Genomic DNA, 15,765 nt, shown 5'->3' with positions numbered 1-15,765 from the left:
CCCTAATCTATACCTTCTATTTCTTGAAAATACTAAATCCCACAACAATCTGAATGAGTAATGTCCTGGTAAGACTAGTTGCAAATTCAATAAAAATCTGTCAGTGGATTAAATCTTTTCACCTCACACGTTCTAACTATCAGTTATGCCCACACCATTACCCCTCACACACTCCTTTCCAATCCTGCTGACTGCCCAGAGCCCAGTAGGTTCGGGGTCGGACTGCGCAAGCGCGCGCCAGCCGCACGCTAACCGCCCCGCCCCTCGCCGGACGCAGCCAATCAGCGGTCGCCTCTGACTGGCGCGCCACGGTCAAAAATGGCGGCGGCCGTTAGCGCCGGGTGGCTTTCCTAATTCCACGGCTCTACGCTTCCCGTGCAAAATGTGAAAGGAGAAAAGGCTGGTGGAGGGGGTCCTAGGCAATGAGTCGGCGAAGAAAACTTGGGGACAGCCCTGGCCCGAAGAACACGCCGCGCCAAGCGGCGGCGGCGGCGGCTGAGGAATGCAGCTCGGTGGTGGAGTCAGGGAAGAGGCGGCTGCGGTCGGCCCGTGGATCGGGGCTCCGCGGGGCTGGAGAGAGGCCTCTCCAGCCCGTGCCGCAGCCAGAGCAGCCTTCAGTAGCCGCTTCCTGCGGTAAAAGTAACTCCGGGGGGGGAGACGTGGCCTCTGGGCCCAGGCCCTGCAGCCCCGCAGCCCAGCTGGCGACGTGGGATGGGAGTGGGGGTGGAGTCTGCAGGGTGTTTTCTTTCTCTGGGCCTCTCCCCTCGTGAGCCCCAAACTTACCCGGCACACTTCCCCTTGGCCTTGGTCCCCGAATTTGAGCACTGCCCCGTTAGGTTTGATCATCCACTGTCGCTCCTGCCACAGGAATAGGTGTGTGGGGTTCACCTGAAGGAGGGAGGGCGGCTAATTTCTAGGCTGCTCCTCCGAGTCAGCGGTGGCAGAGCGAGGAGAAATGCCTGATGGACCTGCTGCCTTCAGCTTTTTCCTAGGGCAGTTATTTCCTCTTAAACTTTTTGCCCCGACTTGCTTTAGAGAAGGGACCCTCTGAAGAGCCATAGCTATCTGTATCCACAAAGCCTTGGTGATGTCCCCTCTCATTGTGCATAAACCGGAAGTGCCTATGTAGGACTCCCCTCACAGGAGGGCCCTGGAATATATTTCATTTTGATTAATTTTTGGTGTCCCATTTTTGAAAGATTTCTAATAAATCATGGTGGGAACTGAACCCCACACTAAAGCTGTTTCCTGGAGCGTGTTCTCCAAACATGGCTTTTGTTGCCTTAACTCGTCTTCAGTTAACTCGTCTTCAGTTGACTCGCGTAAAGCAAAGCCAGAATGAGCAAAAACAAATCTCTAGAAATTGTAAAAGTGATGCTGGACAAAACTTTCCAAGAAGTGGATCGCTAAAGCTTCTTGAAGTAATTGGTTTAAGCTGGACAGAGTTGGTGAAAGCAGGCTATACAGACTTGTACTGTTGGGATGCTCTCGATTGTTGAAATGTATACATTACAGGTGGTTCCCAAAGCCTCCAGATCCAATGGTAATGAATCGAGTGACATCCATAGACCTACTAGATTACTTTACACTACTTCCTGTTTATAAGGTTAAATTTGGGGGGATTTTTATGTGAAACAAACATTTCGGTTGTGAAAATTTATATTAAATCCTCTCTGGGAGAAAATTAGATAATTGGACTATATAAAAAGTAATCTTGTTAAAAGCTATTATTTGATATTGGGGTATTATGAAGCAATGCTTTAAAATGCAACAACTGTTACTTTAATCTTATTTTATGTAGAAAAGTATGAAACACCAAAGAGAGTGCTGAAAATGGATTTGTTGTCATCTACCTTCAATTCTCCTAATGATCCAGATGGACAGAATGATATCTTTTGGGATCAAAATTCTCCAATGACCAAACAGTTAGGTAATTTGTTATTAACATTTTTATCTGGGTAACTATGTGAGAAATGATTAGGATTTAAACTATTGAATTTCAGTGGGGGGAACAATATCAGAAATTTTGTACAATAGATTTTTTTTGAGAATCTTATCTGATTGTATTGCTGTGATATACATGTGCTATCATAGATGTGCTAATTAAACTTGTTTTCTAAGAAATGAACACTATTTTAAAAAATTTTTATGTACATTTATAGAAATGTGTTTCTTTCTTTAGGTAAAGGAAGAAAAAAAAAGATTTACAACACAGATAGTGATGAGATCTCACATATTGTTAATTGTATTGCTCCTCAGGTAAATATCACTAGTTTTATAATTATTTTATGCTACTAAGTCCTTGTATAGTTCATTTATATGAAAAATGTTTTATCTTTTACAATTCTGTTTGCAGAAAATAGAGCAGCAGATATAATTAATACCTTTTTACGGAAATGCATATTCTGAAAAAAGAAACAATGTAAAATTAGCAATTATACTTTTCTAAACATAATATCTTGTTTTAATTTTCAATTTATATTTTATTTTTTATTAAATTTATTGGGGTGACATTGTATAATATGATCATATAGGTTTCAGGTGTGTTTTTCTATGTTACAAGCTCTGTATATTGCACTGTGTGCCCACCAACCAAAGTCAAATCATCTTTCGTCACCTTATTTTAATTTTCTAGAGTGATGATCTTGACTAGAGCTTGTGTTTATTTTGTTTTTAGTATTGTTTAACAATATATGGCACCATTTTCAAGTTGCTAAAATAATAGAATCAGACAATGAAAATTTAAACTTTTCAGGTTTTTATTAATGATTGATAATTGTGTACTGACTGTAGCACAACTTTTCTCCATTAAAACTGCTCTTAATACTGTTGACTTACAAGATCATCAAGAAACATTGTAAAAGTGGGAAAAACACTGGATTTGGAGTTAGTTCTCAGATCACCTCCTGGGTCACCCTAAGCAAGCTACTTAAAGCTCTCGGAACTTCAGTTCATTCAGCCATAAACTAGAATTACTTGTCTTGCTCTTTTTATTGAATTAATATGAAGGTTATATTAGATAACAAGTCTTTGTAAACTATAGAACACTATAAATATAAGGTTATGTTAAAGTTATTTATGTTAAAATTACAGTTAAATTATTTGCTATAATAGAATCATCTGTAAAGTTTATTTTTCTTTAATTTCTTATACTGCTTGAGTGAAATAGAAATATAAATTAATGTCAACCTCTGTTCTGAAGTTGACTTTACTTTCCTCTCTTTTTTCCTTATTTAACAAGTTTAAATCCAGAAAACATCCAATTTTTGCTTAGTGTCTTTTCTATAGGAAGTTTGCTATTTTTCTTTGACACAACCATGGATAGTGACTATGTTGACCAAAAACAATAGATGGCACTGACCCAAATTATGGTTACACGGAATCAGCATAATCCAGGTGGGAAAAACAGGAAATAAAGCTTCTCTTGATGGCTATAAAATATCCCAAATTACAACTATGATAGTCAAAACAACTCTGTTGGTACTAGCTCTACATTCCATGTTTGGCTTGTCATAGAAATTCATTTTCCATATGGTTCATTAGTTAAATAGAATTTATGCCATAATACTACTTACTTCATGAGTTAACAATAGATCTTCATTAATTGTGAGTTTCACATGAAAGAAGCATAATAAAATGTGTTTGGGCTGGCCAGCCTAAATAGTGATAAAAAGATAGTTGAGTAAATTATTGGACTCTACCTAAGTGGGATGGAAATAATAGCTCCCATAAAGAAATGGCAACAGTATTCAAGTGGTAACTTGTGTATAAAAAAAAATACAGTGAAATTAGTTGCTTTTAAATGTTATCCTTTTCAACTGAGTACTTTTAAAACATAAATCTTTGGTAATACCAAGATCATTTTAAAAGCTTTAAAAAGTATTCACAAATGACATATTCATATTGTTTATTTTTAGGTGAGTTAACCTCAAATAATTATTTAAATCAACTTAATATTTTCCGAATTTATTATTTGAGGAAAGTAAATCAACGTAAAGTTTCCTTTTCTACTTTCTTTTTCTCTCTTTTTTATTTATTTTATCTTATTTTACACCTCTTTTTTCCCCCTTCTGCCAAAGGATGAAAAACCAACAACAGATTCCATGCTGGGCGTGTGGATTGGTGAAACTGCTATTCCTTGTACTCCTCATGTAGCGAAAGGAAAATCAAGAGCAAAAATCAGCTGCACAAAGTAAATTCAAACTTTTTAGTTTTTTCTGACATTCAGTGAAGTAAATATTTTCAATAATTGATTTGGTTTTGTGATTATATCACAAACATTTCTTTATTTTTGACTTGTAGAATTTTGTACTTAAAATGATTACAATGTGTTAAAATTTTCAAGTTTTAACATTAAAATATGTCAAATAACAATTGAATATCAAATAACAATTGAATATTTATAACAACTCTTAGAACTTTTCTTATAATTTTTAACATATTTGTCTAATAGGTTAAAAACACAAAATCAAGAGGAAGAACTTATGAAATTGGCTAAGCAATTTGATAAAAATATGGAAGAGCTAGATGTGATTGAAGAGCAAAACAAGAGAAATCATGATTTTATCCAGATGATTTCAGAAGCAGAGACTTTAAATAATTATAAAGATAATGTACAGATGCAGTTATTACATGATATAGTTCCTGAAATAGATGTTGCTATAATAAAGAAGCCAGTGAAAGAGAACACCAAGGTATCTGTGGTAAATGATCAATATAACAGTCAGAAGCCATTTGACCAAAATGCTGAAGCAGCCTTTAATGCCATTTTTGATGGTTCTACTCAGAAGTGTAGTGGACAGTTAAGCCAAGATCTGTCAGATGCCTTATGGAGCACTGTTAATACTACCTTTGGAAAGAAAAGTGCTTTGAAAGAGGAGAAAATCATTAGGTGTGAAACTCAAGTTACTGAAAAACTACGAAACAAACCCCCAACATCACTTTCTCATCAAATTGATACTCCTGGGATGACAAAATCATATGTGACTTCCAGTACTAAGGAGCCAGAAGCTTTTGATAAGCACATGGATATATTTACTACTGGTGATTTTGAGGACGAATGGGAAAACTTATTAAATAATGAACCTTTTGTTATGCAAAATGTAGGAATATCTGAACTTTTTTCTACTCCTGAAACAGTCCAGATGGTTGATCAAAAAGAAATTTGTATTTTTAACAGTAAAAATGGTAAAAGTAACTCAAGAATGAATATAAGTCTAGATGCTGAGTTTAGAGATTCAAAAATTTTAGATGTTTCTTCAAACACACATACCAATAAATTAATAGATGCTAGAAAATACAGATTTTCACCAAATTCAAATGATAAACCAAATAAATTACTATCCATTGGAAATAAAGTGAAATTTGAGAAATCTTTTAATAAAATCATTCAAGACAAAACTCAAGATGGTGCAGTTGCATCCAATCCAACAAAAGTAAAAGAAGATATTCATACTAAATTTATTTCTAATGTAAATACTTCTCGAAAAAAGTCTACTTTGAACACAGGATATTCTAATGAACAGAAAAATAAGTCAATTTTTAATCCGTCATTTAAGATGCCTGCTAATATAGATACTTTTGACTCTGCTGCTTTGGACAGTGCAAATCAGACTAATGCATCAAATACGGATTCTTTCTCTGATGATTGGAATGACCCATTATTTGCCAATGAAATTGTTAAAGCATGTCATCAATTAGAGAATCCCTGGGAAGCTGACGATGTAGAGGATGACCTATTATACCAAGCATGTGATGATATTGAAAGACTTACTCAGCAGCAAGACATGAGAAAGGACAAGACATCAAAAAGTATACTTGACATTAATAATAGTTCCAAACATGGAGCCAAAAACACGTTTACTACATCTAAACAAAGAAGTCAGTTGGTGCAATCAACGTATTTGAATCTGAGTGATATTTCAGCACAATCATCTTCATTGACTGATAGCTCAGAAATAAATAAATCGGTGAAGATGCAAAAAGGGGAAATTTGTGGAAATTCTCCAAGTTTTATAGGTGCGACAACAAATTTGACTATATACTCTAAGAACTCAAATTGTCTGATCAATAATTTGCCTGTCTCTTGGAGTAATACTGATATTCCAATAGAAGTGAATAGTTCCAAATCAGTTCTTACAAGAAGTTCAAGTTTGAATTCAGATCATATGAGTACAGAAATAGCTACTTATGAGAAGAAATTGAATACACGGCATCTGTTCCATGGGACTATAACAGATGAAGCTCAGAATGATCTTAACCGAACAGTTAGATTTTCTAAGTACAGGTTTACAAAGATCAAAAATTCTCAGGTTCTTTCCCAGATTAATCAAAATTGTATAACAGAAAGTATCTCTGATACCAAAATTACACAGAATTTGGAGAAAAACAAAATTCCTCTCAACTCATTATGTGGGAAGGCTGTTCAACAGCAAGCTTTGATGACTAAATCTTTAAAACAACCTTCAAAAGGTATGTATCAAATCATTTCCTTTGAAAGGTTATCATCTTGGGAAGTAGCCAAAGTAGTATTTTGTTGTTGTTGTATTGAATTTGCTTAACATGTAAAAATTAGGATGTTTAACTATGTCATAATGTGATTCTTACTAATAATTATGTTGTAATATACAGAGTGGGTGATTTGTTTTCAAAAGACTGCATCACATTCTTTATCAGCATTTAGTATAGTGACAAGCATGTAGTAGGCACTCAATACTTGTTCCATGTTTTCTGAATTATTTTGTGAAAAATCATACTTTAGAAATATATATATATATATACTAGAGGCCTGGTGCACGAAATTCGTGATATATATTACTATGTGACACAGTGTTTATGAAATATCTCATAGTTTTAGAACTTGAATAATATTACTATGTTGAACAGAACATTGAGGTGAATAATATTTGAAAATGTAGGGCATTTTCATTAAATACTTCTTCTAGTATAATAGCTGATATAAAACTCTGTTAGTTGTGATAAGAATTCTAATTACTGACTCAGTACTACCAGTCATCTTTCATTTCTGCCAGTTCCTATTTTCCCAAATTCTCATTTCCATCAACATGTTCTATTGTTTCTACCACAAAAAATATATCTCAAAATTGTCCATATTTCTCACTCTCTACTATTACCACCCTTTTCTAAGCCAACATTTATTGACTAGACTACTGCAGTTCTTTTACCTGTTCCATTTCAATTCTAATCTCTAAACAGCAGAATAACCTTTTACAAACAAATAGGTAAACTGCATTCTGATACTTAATGACAGCCTTCAATGGCTGACTGTATTTTAAATAAAGTTTGAACTTGACCCTGTTATCTAAGGCTTAGATTATCTCTCTTTAACCTGCCTGTCCTCTTTTTTCCTTTACTTACTAAGCTTCAACTGTACCAACAGTCTTTCAGTTCCTCAATAGAAATAGGTTATTTCCTCGTTCAGGAGCTTTGACTGCTATTCCCAACTAAAATTACTTCCCAACATTTCACCCCCACTCTACCCTTTGGTGCTTTTTTATCCTTTGGTCTCAAGCTTAAATATTACTTACCCTCTCACAGAGGCCTTCCTTGAACAATCTGTAGATAAGTCTTTTCCTTGTTGTTTTCCATCATCTCTTATTTCCTTCACCTTTTAAAATCACAATTAAATATTGATTATGCCGCAGGGGTCCTCAAACTTTTTAAACGGGGCCAGTTCACTGTCCCTCACACCATTGGAGGGCCGGACTATAGTTTAAAAAAAAGCTATGAACAAATTCCTATGCGCACTGCGGGCCCGGGACGAGTCGGCTGCTAAGCAGGACAGGCAGCGGCACCCGGCGGGCCAGATAAATGTCCTCGGGCCGCATGTGGCCCGCAGGCCGCAGTTTGAGGATGCCTGGATTATGGTCTTATCAGTGAGTTCCTTGGCCTACTACAGTATCTGACACTTAGAAGATGTTTGATAAATATTTGAGTGAATATCATGTAATATAATGTAAAAGGTCTTATTCACTGATATCATAATATTTTTTAAAGGGAATATGTCTGGCGTAACTATTAGTACTTCTTAATGTCCAATACTTTTTCATAGCCTTCCGTCTGCAGATGCTATTTCCTTTGCCCCGAATAGTGGACCCACATGTCTATACCAAATCTGCCAGGCCATTTTCCATTTGCTTTTAAAAATACAATGTGTTTTTAACCACCTTCAGAATGATTTACATTCATTTTCTCTGGCTTACTCCAATACCCAGTGCTAATTTCTGTTACAGTATTTAGTATACTCACTTGTAATTATACATTTTCTTAAATTAGTCTCCCTCACTTGGATCTAAAAACATTAGACTCCTTATTTGTTATGTAGATTAGTGCTAATATGAGAAAGTTTTTCATTTCTTTTAACATTAGATCTTTTCGGTTTAGATTCTAGATAATGTTTTTGTTGGTATTACTGTTAGAATTTTCCTATTTAAGTGATCTTTCCTCTTTAAAAAAAAAATTATAAATCCTCTATTTCTCCTTTCCCATACCATTTCCCAGGAAAAGCCACTAGTAACAGTTTGGAATACATCATGTAACATTTTTTTGTGTGTATAAAAATGTATGTGTGCATACCTATAGATTTATCTAAATAGATGGAATTATATGTTATATATCCCCTATTTGGCAACTTGGTTTTACCTTCATTTAATATATTTTAACTATCATTTCCTGTTAGTACATATAGATTTGCTTCAGTCCTTTTAACACACTGTATAGTATGTCATTATATGGATGTAACAATTTATTTAACTGTGTATCTATTGATGGAAGTGTAGTTTGGCTGCAGTTTTTTACATTACAAACAGTCCTCCAGTGAATATCCTTCTACATAAATTTCTGTATACTCTTGAGATTATATCTATTAATTACTGAAAAATTAATGAAGGAGAATGTTTTGAATTTTGATGGCTATCACCAAATTTTCCCCAAAAGTTACATCAATTTATATTCTTATCAATACTGACAAATAATATATCTCTACATTATGGCCCAAGCTAGATATTTTGAAACTTTAAGAATTATCAATCTATGCCCTGGCAGGTGTGGCTCAGTTGGTTGCATGTCATACCATGCACTGAAAGGTTGCTGGCTCCATTCCCAGTAAGAGCACATGCCCGGTTACAGGCTGGATCCCCAGTAGGGGGTGTGCAGGAGGCAGCCAGTTGGAGTTTCGCTGTCATATCCATATCTCTCTCTCTCCCTCTCTTTCTCTCTCTGTAAAAATTAATTTTTTTAAATGTTAAAAAAGAATTGTTAAATCTATAACAATTTTAAATATTTATATTCAAATAAGTGTAATTAATTGACCCATACTCCCAAAATGAATTAAACAATATTTAATAATTAAACATATTGTTGTAATTCTTTTAAAGACTAAATCTCTAGAATATTTGAGTTTTCCCAAAACTTTTATCTACTAATCTGTCTTCATTATGGATGAATAATCTGCCTTTTAATTTACCTTATCAATTTTTCCTTTGAGTTGATTTATAGCATCTAATATTCTTTTTTTCTAATGTTTTTTAATTGATTTGAGAGAGAGAGAGAGAAAGAGAGAGAGAAATGCCTATTGGCTGCCTCCCATAAGCACTCTTACTAGGGGTCAAGCCTGCAACCTGGGCCAGGAATCCAACAGGCAACCTTTCAGTGCATGGGACCACATTCAACCAACTGAGCTATGCCAGCCAGGGCATATAGTATATAATATTCTACTGAATATTAAACTTGTTGATATTTTCTATTGTTTACTCTTTCTTTTACTTTATTATGTAGTAAACTGCTCTCCAGCAGATGTCTTTGAAACAAAACCCATTTAAGAACCTCATTTCTTGAAGGCAAGGTTTGGCAAACCATGGCCTGTCCAAATCTACCCTATGTGGCCTGTTTTTGTACAGCAGCATGCCAAAATGCCTTTCACTTTATAAATGGTTGAAAAATCAAAAGAATAATATTTTGTGACTTTTGAAAATTATAATCAATTCTAGTTTTATTGTCCCTACACAAATTTGTATCTGAACAGAGCCACATCATTTGTTTATATATTGTCTGTGGCTGTTTTCATGCTGCAATGACAGAGTTGAGCAGTTAGATTAAGAGATTATATGACCTGCAAAGGTTAGCATATTTACTTTCTGGCCTCTTACAACAACAACAAAAAATTTGCTGACCCCTGCTTTAGATTAAGATTTAGAGTCACTCTTGCGTTGTACCTTGCAATAGTTTGAGACTTTGCTATGTATTTTTATTGCAGATTGAGTTAAAGGAAGGGCTGATGGGAGAAATGGATGACTCTCTCTAAATCAAATTTTCATGGTGTGACTTTATTATATCCTTTGAAATTATTTTCCAGAATATCACCAAGCCAACTGTAAGGCCAACTTTAGGGAGCTATATTCTTTTCTGTCATCATGGATTATTAACCTGTATTCCTTCCAAACTTATGGTCAATTGAATGTAAACTGTGTGTGCATGTATTCTGAGTTTCTTGTGTTTCTCAGGCTTGAGGCTAAAATAGTAGATAATTAGCTGATTTTAAGTATCTTGTATCTTTCTGTAAGGAAAAAAAGTTACACTCTGAGGTAAATAGTTTAGGAAATAAAAGACATCAGAATCATTAGGAGTTTATTCAAAATACACATCTCTTACCCTGAACACGGGCTCCCATTCAGATATACCAAGAAAGACAGGGAAGACAGATGATATGTTTTAGACATATCTCCCTTAGTTAACAAGAGAAATGTCTTGTAACAAATTCTGAACCTTTGTTTAGATGTCAGTATAAATAATATTTTTCTGCTGATAATACAGATTCTTATTTACTTCTCTGAAAGGCAGATTTTACAACATAAACAGTTTTACGAATACAATACAAGGTCATTTAAAGATGTATTATGGTGATGGTCTTAATTTTAAAGCATTTAAATGAGGAAATAGGTTTGCTATTTAAAGCTTTATTCTTATTAATATAATCTATTATATTAGCTCAAAGTGACTTAACTATTGAATTAAATTCATTATATTAGAACTCAGTATTTTGGCAGAGATAAAATTGGATGTTTTGTTAAAATAGAACTTATTTTCATTTGTTTAATTTGAAATATTATTTATTTTATAGTGTGTTTAAAGTATGCATAAGAATATACATATATCAGAATGCTTCACATTTTTATATATTAAAAAGACATTCAAATTGAAGAATTTATTCATATATTTTGCCTTTTAAAATAATTTTCTAATGTTTATATAAACTGTATCCTCCAAATAAAAAGATAATACCTGACAATGAGTTACATGTTTATTGACATGCTGGATTTCATTCTATCATGCTAAAATATTTCTCCTGAATGGCTGAAATGAAATCATGGAGTTTTATAGAGGTGAATATGAATATACCTTATCTTATAAATACACTATTTGAAGTATTGGTATCTAATTTAATTCATTATATTTTAACTATTTTACATTTAAAATCTGTCTTTTAAATATATTTGTTTGTTATATAAATTAGATGTCATTATTCACAAGAATTACTTGCTGGGTAGTCGAAATGTACCATTTTTAATCAAATGAATTTTATCACACTGAAAAGAGTGCATTAAATAGGGACAGACTTATCAATGATTTTTTGTTTTCTTTTGGCCTACAGCATTATGACTGTACTTGGAATTTCACATATAGTAGTTCAGTGTGACTTAATAGCCAAACCAATGTGGCAACTCTGGGTAATAAAAAAGTAAAAATTAAAACAGATCTTAAGAATGACTTTATAGTCTGTAACACTAGTATCTGGATTTTGTTTAATTTTTTAGAGGAAGAAGAGAAAAATAGGAAGTATTCTCCTGAAGAAATTCAGAGAAAAAGACAAGAAGCACTGGTTCGAAGAATGGCCAAGGCACAGGCATCATCTGTAAAGGCAGCTCCCACTTAATTTGGCTTTTTTAGTGAAATGGTAGCTGGAAGACTTAACAAAGACAGTTGGTACCTATCGATGATAGGAAACATTGTTCTTGATTTCTCTGTGAGAAATTTAATGCTGAGTTATAAAGCATGGACTTCTTTATTTAATAAATCATGTTTGCATTGTTCAGTGAAAACTTTCCTTGGAGATGTATGTGAAAGTAATTCCATGTAAGTTTTGGAAATTCAGGAAAGTTAACAGTTATGTAGTAGAATTATACAGAGAAAAGGAGATCTATTTTTAAATACTGTGATTTCAGGGGATTGTCAAAAAATAGTTGTCTAGTTAATTTTTTATTTTAATAGGGCTTTTTTCCTAATATAAAGCTTCAACCTACTAAATTAAAGGAGACAATTTTTTAAATATTTTTACTTTTAGTAACTGTTCCTTAAGTTTTTTATACGTTTCTGAAGTTTAATTAATACTTTCACATTCTTAGGAACATGATTAGAGGAAATTACTCAATTTATTTGTAAGGAAATTATTGTTTTCAGTTCCTAGTCTGAAATAGATTTGAATTCAAATTTTCTAAAATTCTTTCCACCATTTTTAGGGAAGATGCTAATTTAAGAAGTTTCTTTTAGAAAAAAGTGGGTTGGCTATATAAGTAATGTAGCATCGTTAACATTGAGAACTGTCAGAAGCTTTAGATATCATTTGATCCAGCTTTATTGTATAGATGAAAAATGAATACTGTATTCTGAAAGTCACAAGGCAAGTTAAAACTGTACTGGAATTAGAATAATTTTTTAAAATATATTTTTATCAATTTCAGAGAGGAAGGGAGAGGGAGAAAAACATAGAAACATCGATGATGAGAGAGAATCATTGATCGGCTACCTCCTGCACGCCCTCCACTGGGGACTGAGCCTGCAACCTGGGCATGTGCCCTGACTGGGAATCCAACCATGACCTCCCAGTACATAGGTTGATGTTCAACCACTGAGCCACGCCAGATGGCCTAGAATTATTTCTTGCATTCTAATGGATACCTAAACAATTGTACCATTTCCTGCAGAATATTAGTATATAAGATAACTTGTTTTCATATTAATTATTTTAGAGTCTAAAACTGAAAAAAGTAAAAGTACATTAAGGACTGTTTAAATATGATGTTCATATTTTCTTGTGTTAAAGAATGAATCATTCTAGGATATAATTTCTGGTTTTCCATAACTATGTAATTTTCCCTTGATTAATAACTTACTGACTTTGTTAATTTGTTCTTTTCTGTTACTCTTCTTTTTTCTTTTTGCCTGTTTGGAATTTGCTAGTCCAGAAGTAAAATCTAAGCAGAGGGCAATAAGGATGCTTTATTCATCCCAAATGGCTTTAAGAGACCTGAGGAAAGTTATAAGTGTGAAATACCTGTTAGGTTGTTCACCACCATTCAGGTGTCTTTTAGCTATATTACAATAATTATATGCATTTTAAGGTATTGCTGTATAGAGACATATCATTTTGAAAATTAGATTTTCATATATACAGGAGTTAGCAAAAGTAGGTTTACAGTTGTTTGTATGGAAAAAGATGCAGATTATTACAATTGCTTTATTATTATTTTTTAATATATTTTTATTGATTTCAGAGAGGAAGGGAAGGGGTGAGAGATATAGAAACATCAGTGATGAGAGAGAATCATTGATTGGCTGCCTGCTGCACGCCCCCTACTGGGGATTGAGCCCACAATCCAGGCATGTGCCCTAACAGGTAATCGAACCACGACTTCCTGGTTCATAGGTTGATGCTCAACCCCTGAGCCACACTGGTGGGCTGCAGTAGCTTTATGAACTCAAAAGAATGTCACAATGGTACAGTGCACTTAGGTACAATCATATATAAGTGCTCAAATGGCCAGCCTTTATTGTTTCACACATTCTTATAGTCTACTTACTATATTCAAACATACTTTGGCACAGAGTTCTTTATTGTCATCAATTTCTTGACAACTGTAAACCTACTTCTGCTCACCCTGGTACAGTAGAGTAACACATTCTAGGTAGCCTTTATTATTTAAGAAAATATAATAACCTAAATAAATACAGTCATGTACCACTTGATGGGGATACATGCTGAGAAATGCATCGTTAGTTGACTTGGTCGTTGTATGAACATCATAGGATATACCCCATTACACACATAGGCTATGTGATATAGCCTATTGTTCTGTAGGAAGGAAAAATAATTTTCCTTCTGTTCTTCTGGGTTCTTGGCTGAGACATCCCTGTAAATAAATGCAGATTAACAGGAAAAAAAATTGAATAACATGTATATGTACTATATACATGGGAAAGACCAGGAAAATTGAGTAAGTTGCCAAAATGACTGAAACTACCACCTTAAATATCATCAGCTGAAGACAAAAGATTTTGGGGGTGGGAGAATCAGTTATGGGACGGTATCTGGAAAAATGCTGTAACCCAAGGATAAAGTTGTTATGCAGATGTAAGTGGTTGTCTTCTGTATTGATAAGAGTTTCTAGAGATCAGATTATCCCCCTCTTGGGTACAGGGAGAGAGACACCCTTACAATTGAAGATTTCCCTTACAAGTGAGTCTTTTACAAAGGGTAACTTCAAGTTGGTTTTTAGCACTTCTCCCATGTCTGCTATTCCTTAAAATCACCTAGCCTAAAATAATCCTTATGCCAAAGTGACATATTTTAGAGATATTTACCTTAAGTTCTTCCTTGCCTACCACTTGCTTCCTGTCTAGAGTTCCTTTAGCCTATTTTGTCCAATTCTACACAAACAATTCCAGAGAATTGAAGAGGTGGACTATTTCCCAACTCATTCTATGAGGTGAGTTATCCAGATCCTAAAACCTGAAACAGACATTGAAAGAAAACTAAAAAGCAATATCCCTCATGAGCATAAGTGCAAAAATTCTAAACACAATTTTTAGCAAAGCACATTCAACATGTAAAAAGAATGTTGCATCAGGACTAAATGGTATTTATCCCAAGAATGCAGGGTTAGTTTTTAACATTTGAAAGTCAATGAAATTCACTATTAACAACTGTAAAGGAACAGTTACATAATTAATTAATTGGAAAGAAACTTCTTTACCTGATTGAGGGCATCTACTAAAAGAGTATAGGTAACATGATAATGGTGAAAATCTGTTTCCCCTAAGATTGGGAACAAGACTGATGTCTGCTCTCACTACTTGTATTTAGTGTTGTGCTGGAGGTCCATAGGGCAAGAAAAAAATGAAAATCATCTCAACTGAAAAGAAGATATGTAACTTAATTTGCAGACAACATGATCACCTATTTAGAAAGTCAATGTAATCTATTAAAAATGCTCCTAGAAGTAATATATTTGCCAAAGTTACAGAATATAACATTGATATAACAAAAGTAGATCACATTTCTATAGCAACAAATGAAATTGAAGTAAAATACCATTTACAAATGCTTTTTTTCTTTTTTAATTTATTGGAGTGACACTGGTTAACAATTGCAGGTTTCAGGTATACAATTCTACACTTCATCCATATACTGAATTGCATATTCACCATGCCAAGTCAAGTCTCCATCACCATTTAAAAATATGGAGTACTTAGAGATAAATCTAACAAAAGATGTGGAAGACTTGTACACTGAAAAATCTAAAACATTGCTGAAAGAACTAAATAGGTATACTATGCTCATAGTAAGATACTAAAATACTAGGTCTCCCCAAATCTATAGATTTGACATAATCCCAATCAATATCAAAAGCCAATTTTTGATAGATCCTTTGCACTTTCATATGAATTTAAAGTTTGTAGAAACAGACAAAC

General features: G+C 34.0%; 1 protein-coding gene across 4 annotated transcripts; it reads left to right on the top strand.

The window, feature by feature from the left end:
* The first annotated feature begins 290 nt into the window (after positions 1 to 290).
* Positions 291 to 14,807, top strand: ETAA1 (ETAA1 activator of ATR kinase). 4 transcript variants are annotated; one of them, XM_080684800.1, is made up of 6 exons: positions 291 to 633; positions 1,802 to 1,930; positions 2,183 to 2,259; positions 4,080 to 4,192; positions 4,454 to 6,471; positions 11,832 to 14,807. In XM_080684800.1, exons 1-6 carry the CDS (start codon positions 423 to 425, stop codon positions 11,948 to 11,950), a joined length of 2,667 nt encoding a protein of 888 aa, XP_080540926.1. In that variant the 5' UTR covers positions 291 to 422; the 3' UTR covers positions 11,951 to 14,807. The 4 variants fall into 4 exon arrangements, with proteins under 4 accessions (XP_080540926.1, XP_080540928.1, XP_080540925.1 ...); XM_080684802.1 differs by lacking the exon at positions 11,832 to 14,807 and adding an exon at positions 10,274 to 11,301; XM_080684799.1 differs by having other exon boundaries at positions 414 to 639.
* Positions 14,808 to 15,765: the final 958 nt, after the last annotated feature.

This window comes from Plecotus auritus (genome assembly GCF_963455305.1).
Source record: "Plecotus auritus genome assembly, chromosome: 8".
Classification (NCBI taxonomy): domain Eukaryota; kingdom Metazoa; phylum Chordata; class Mammalia; order Chiroptera; family Vespertilionidae; genus Plecotus; species Plecotus auritus.
This window is presented reverse-complemented; position numbering and strand designations above follow the sequence as displayed.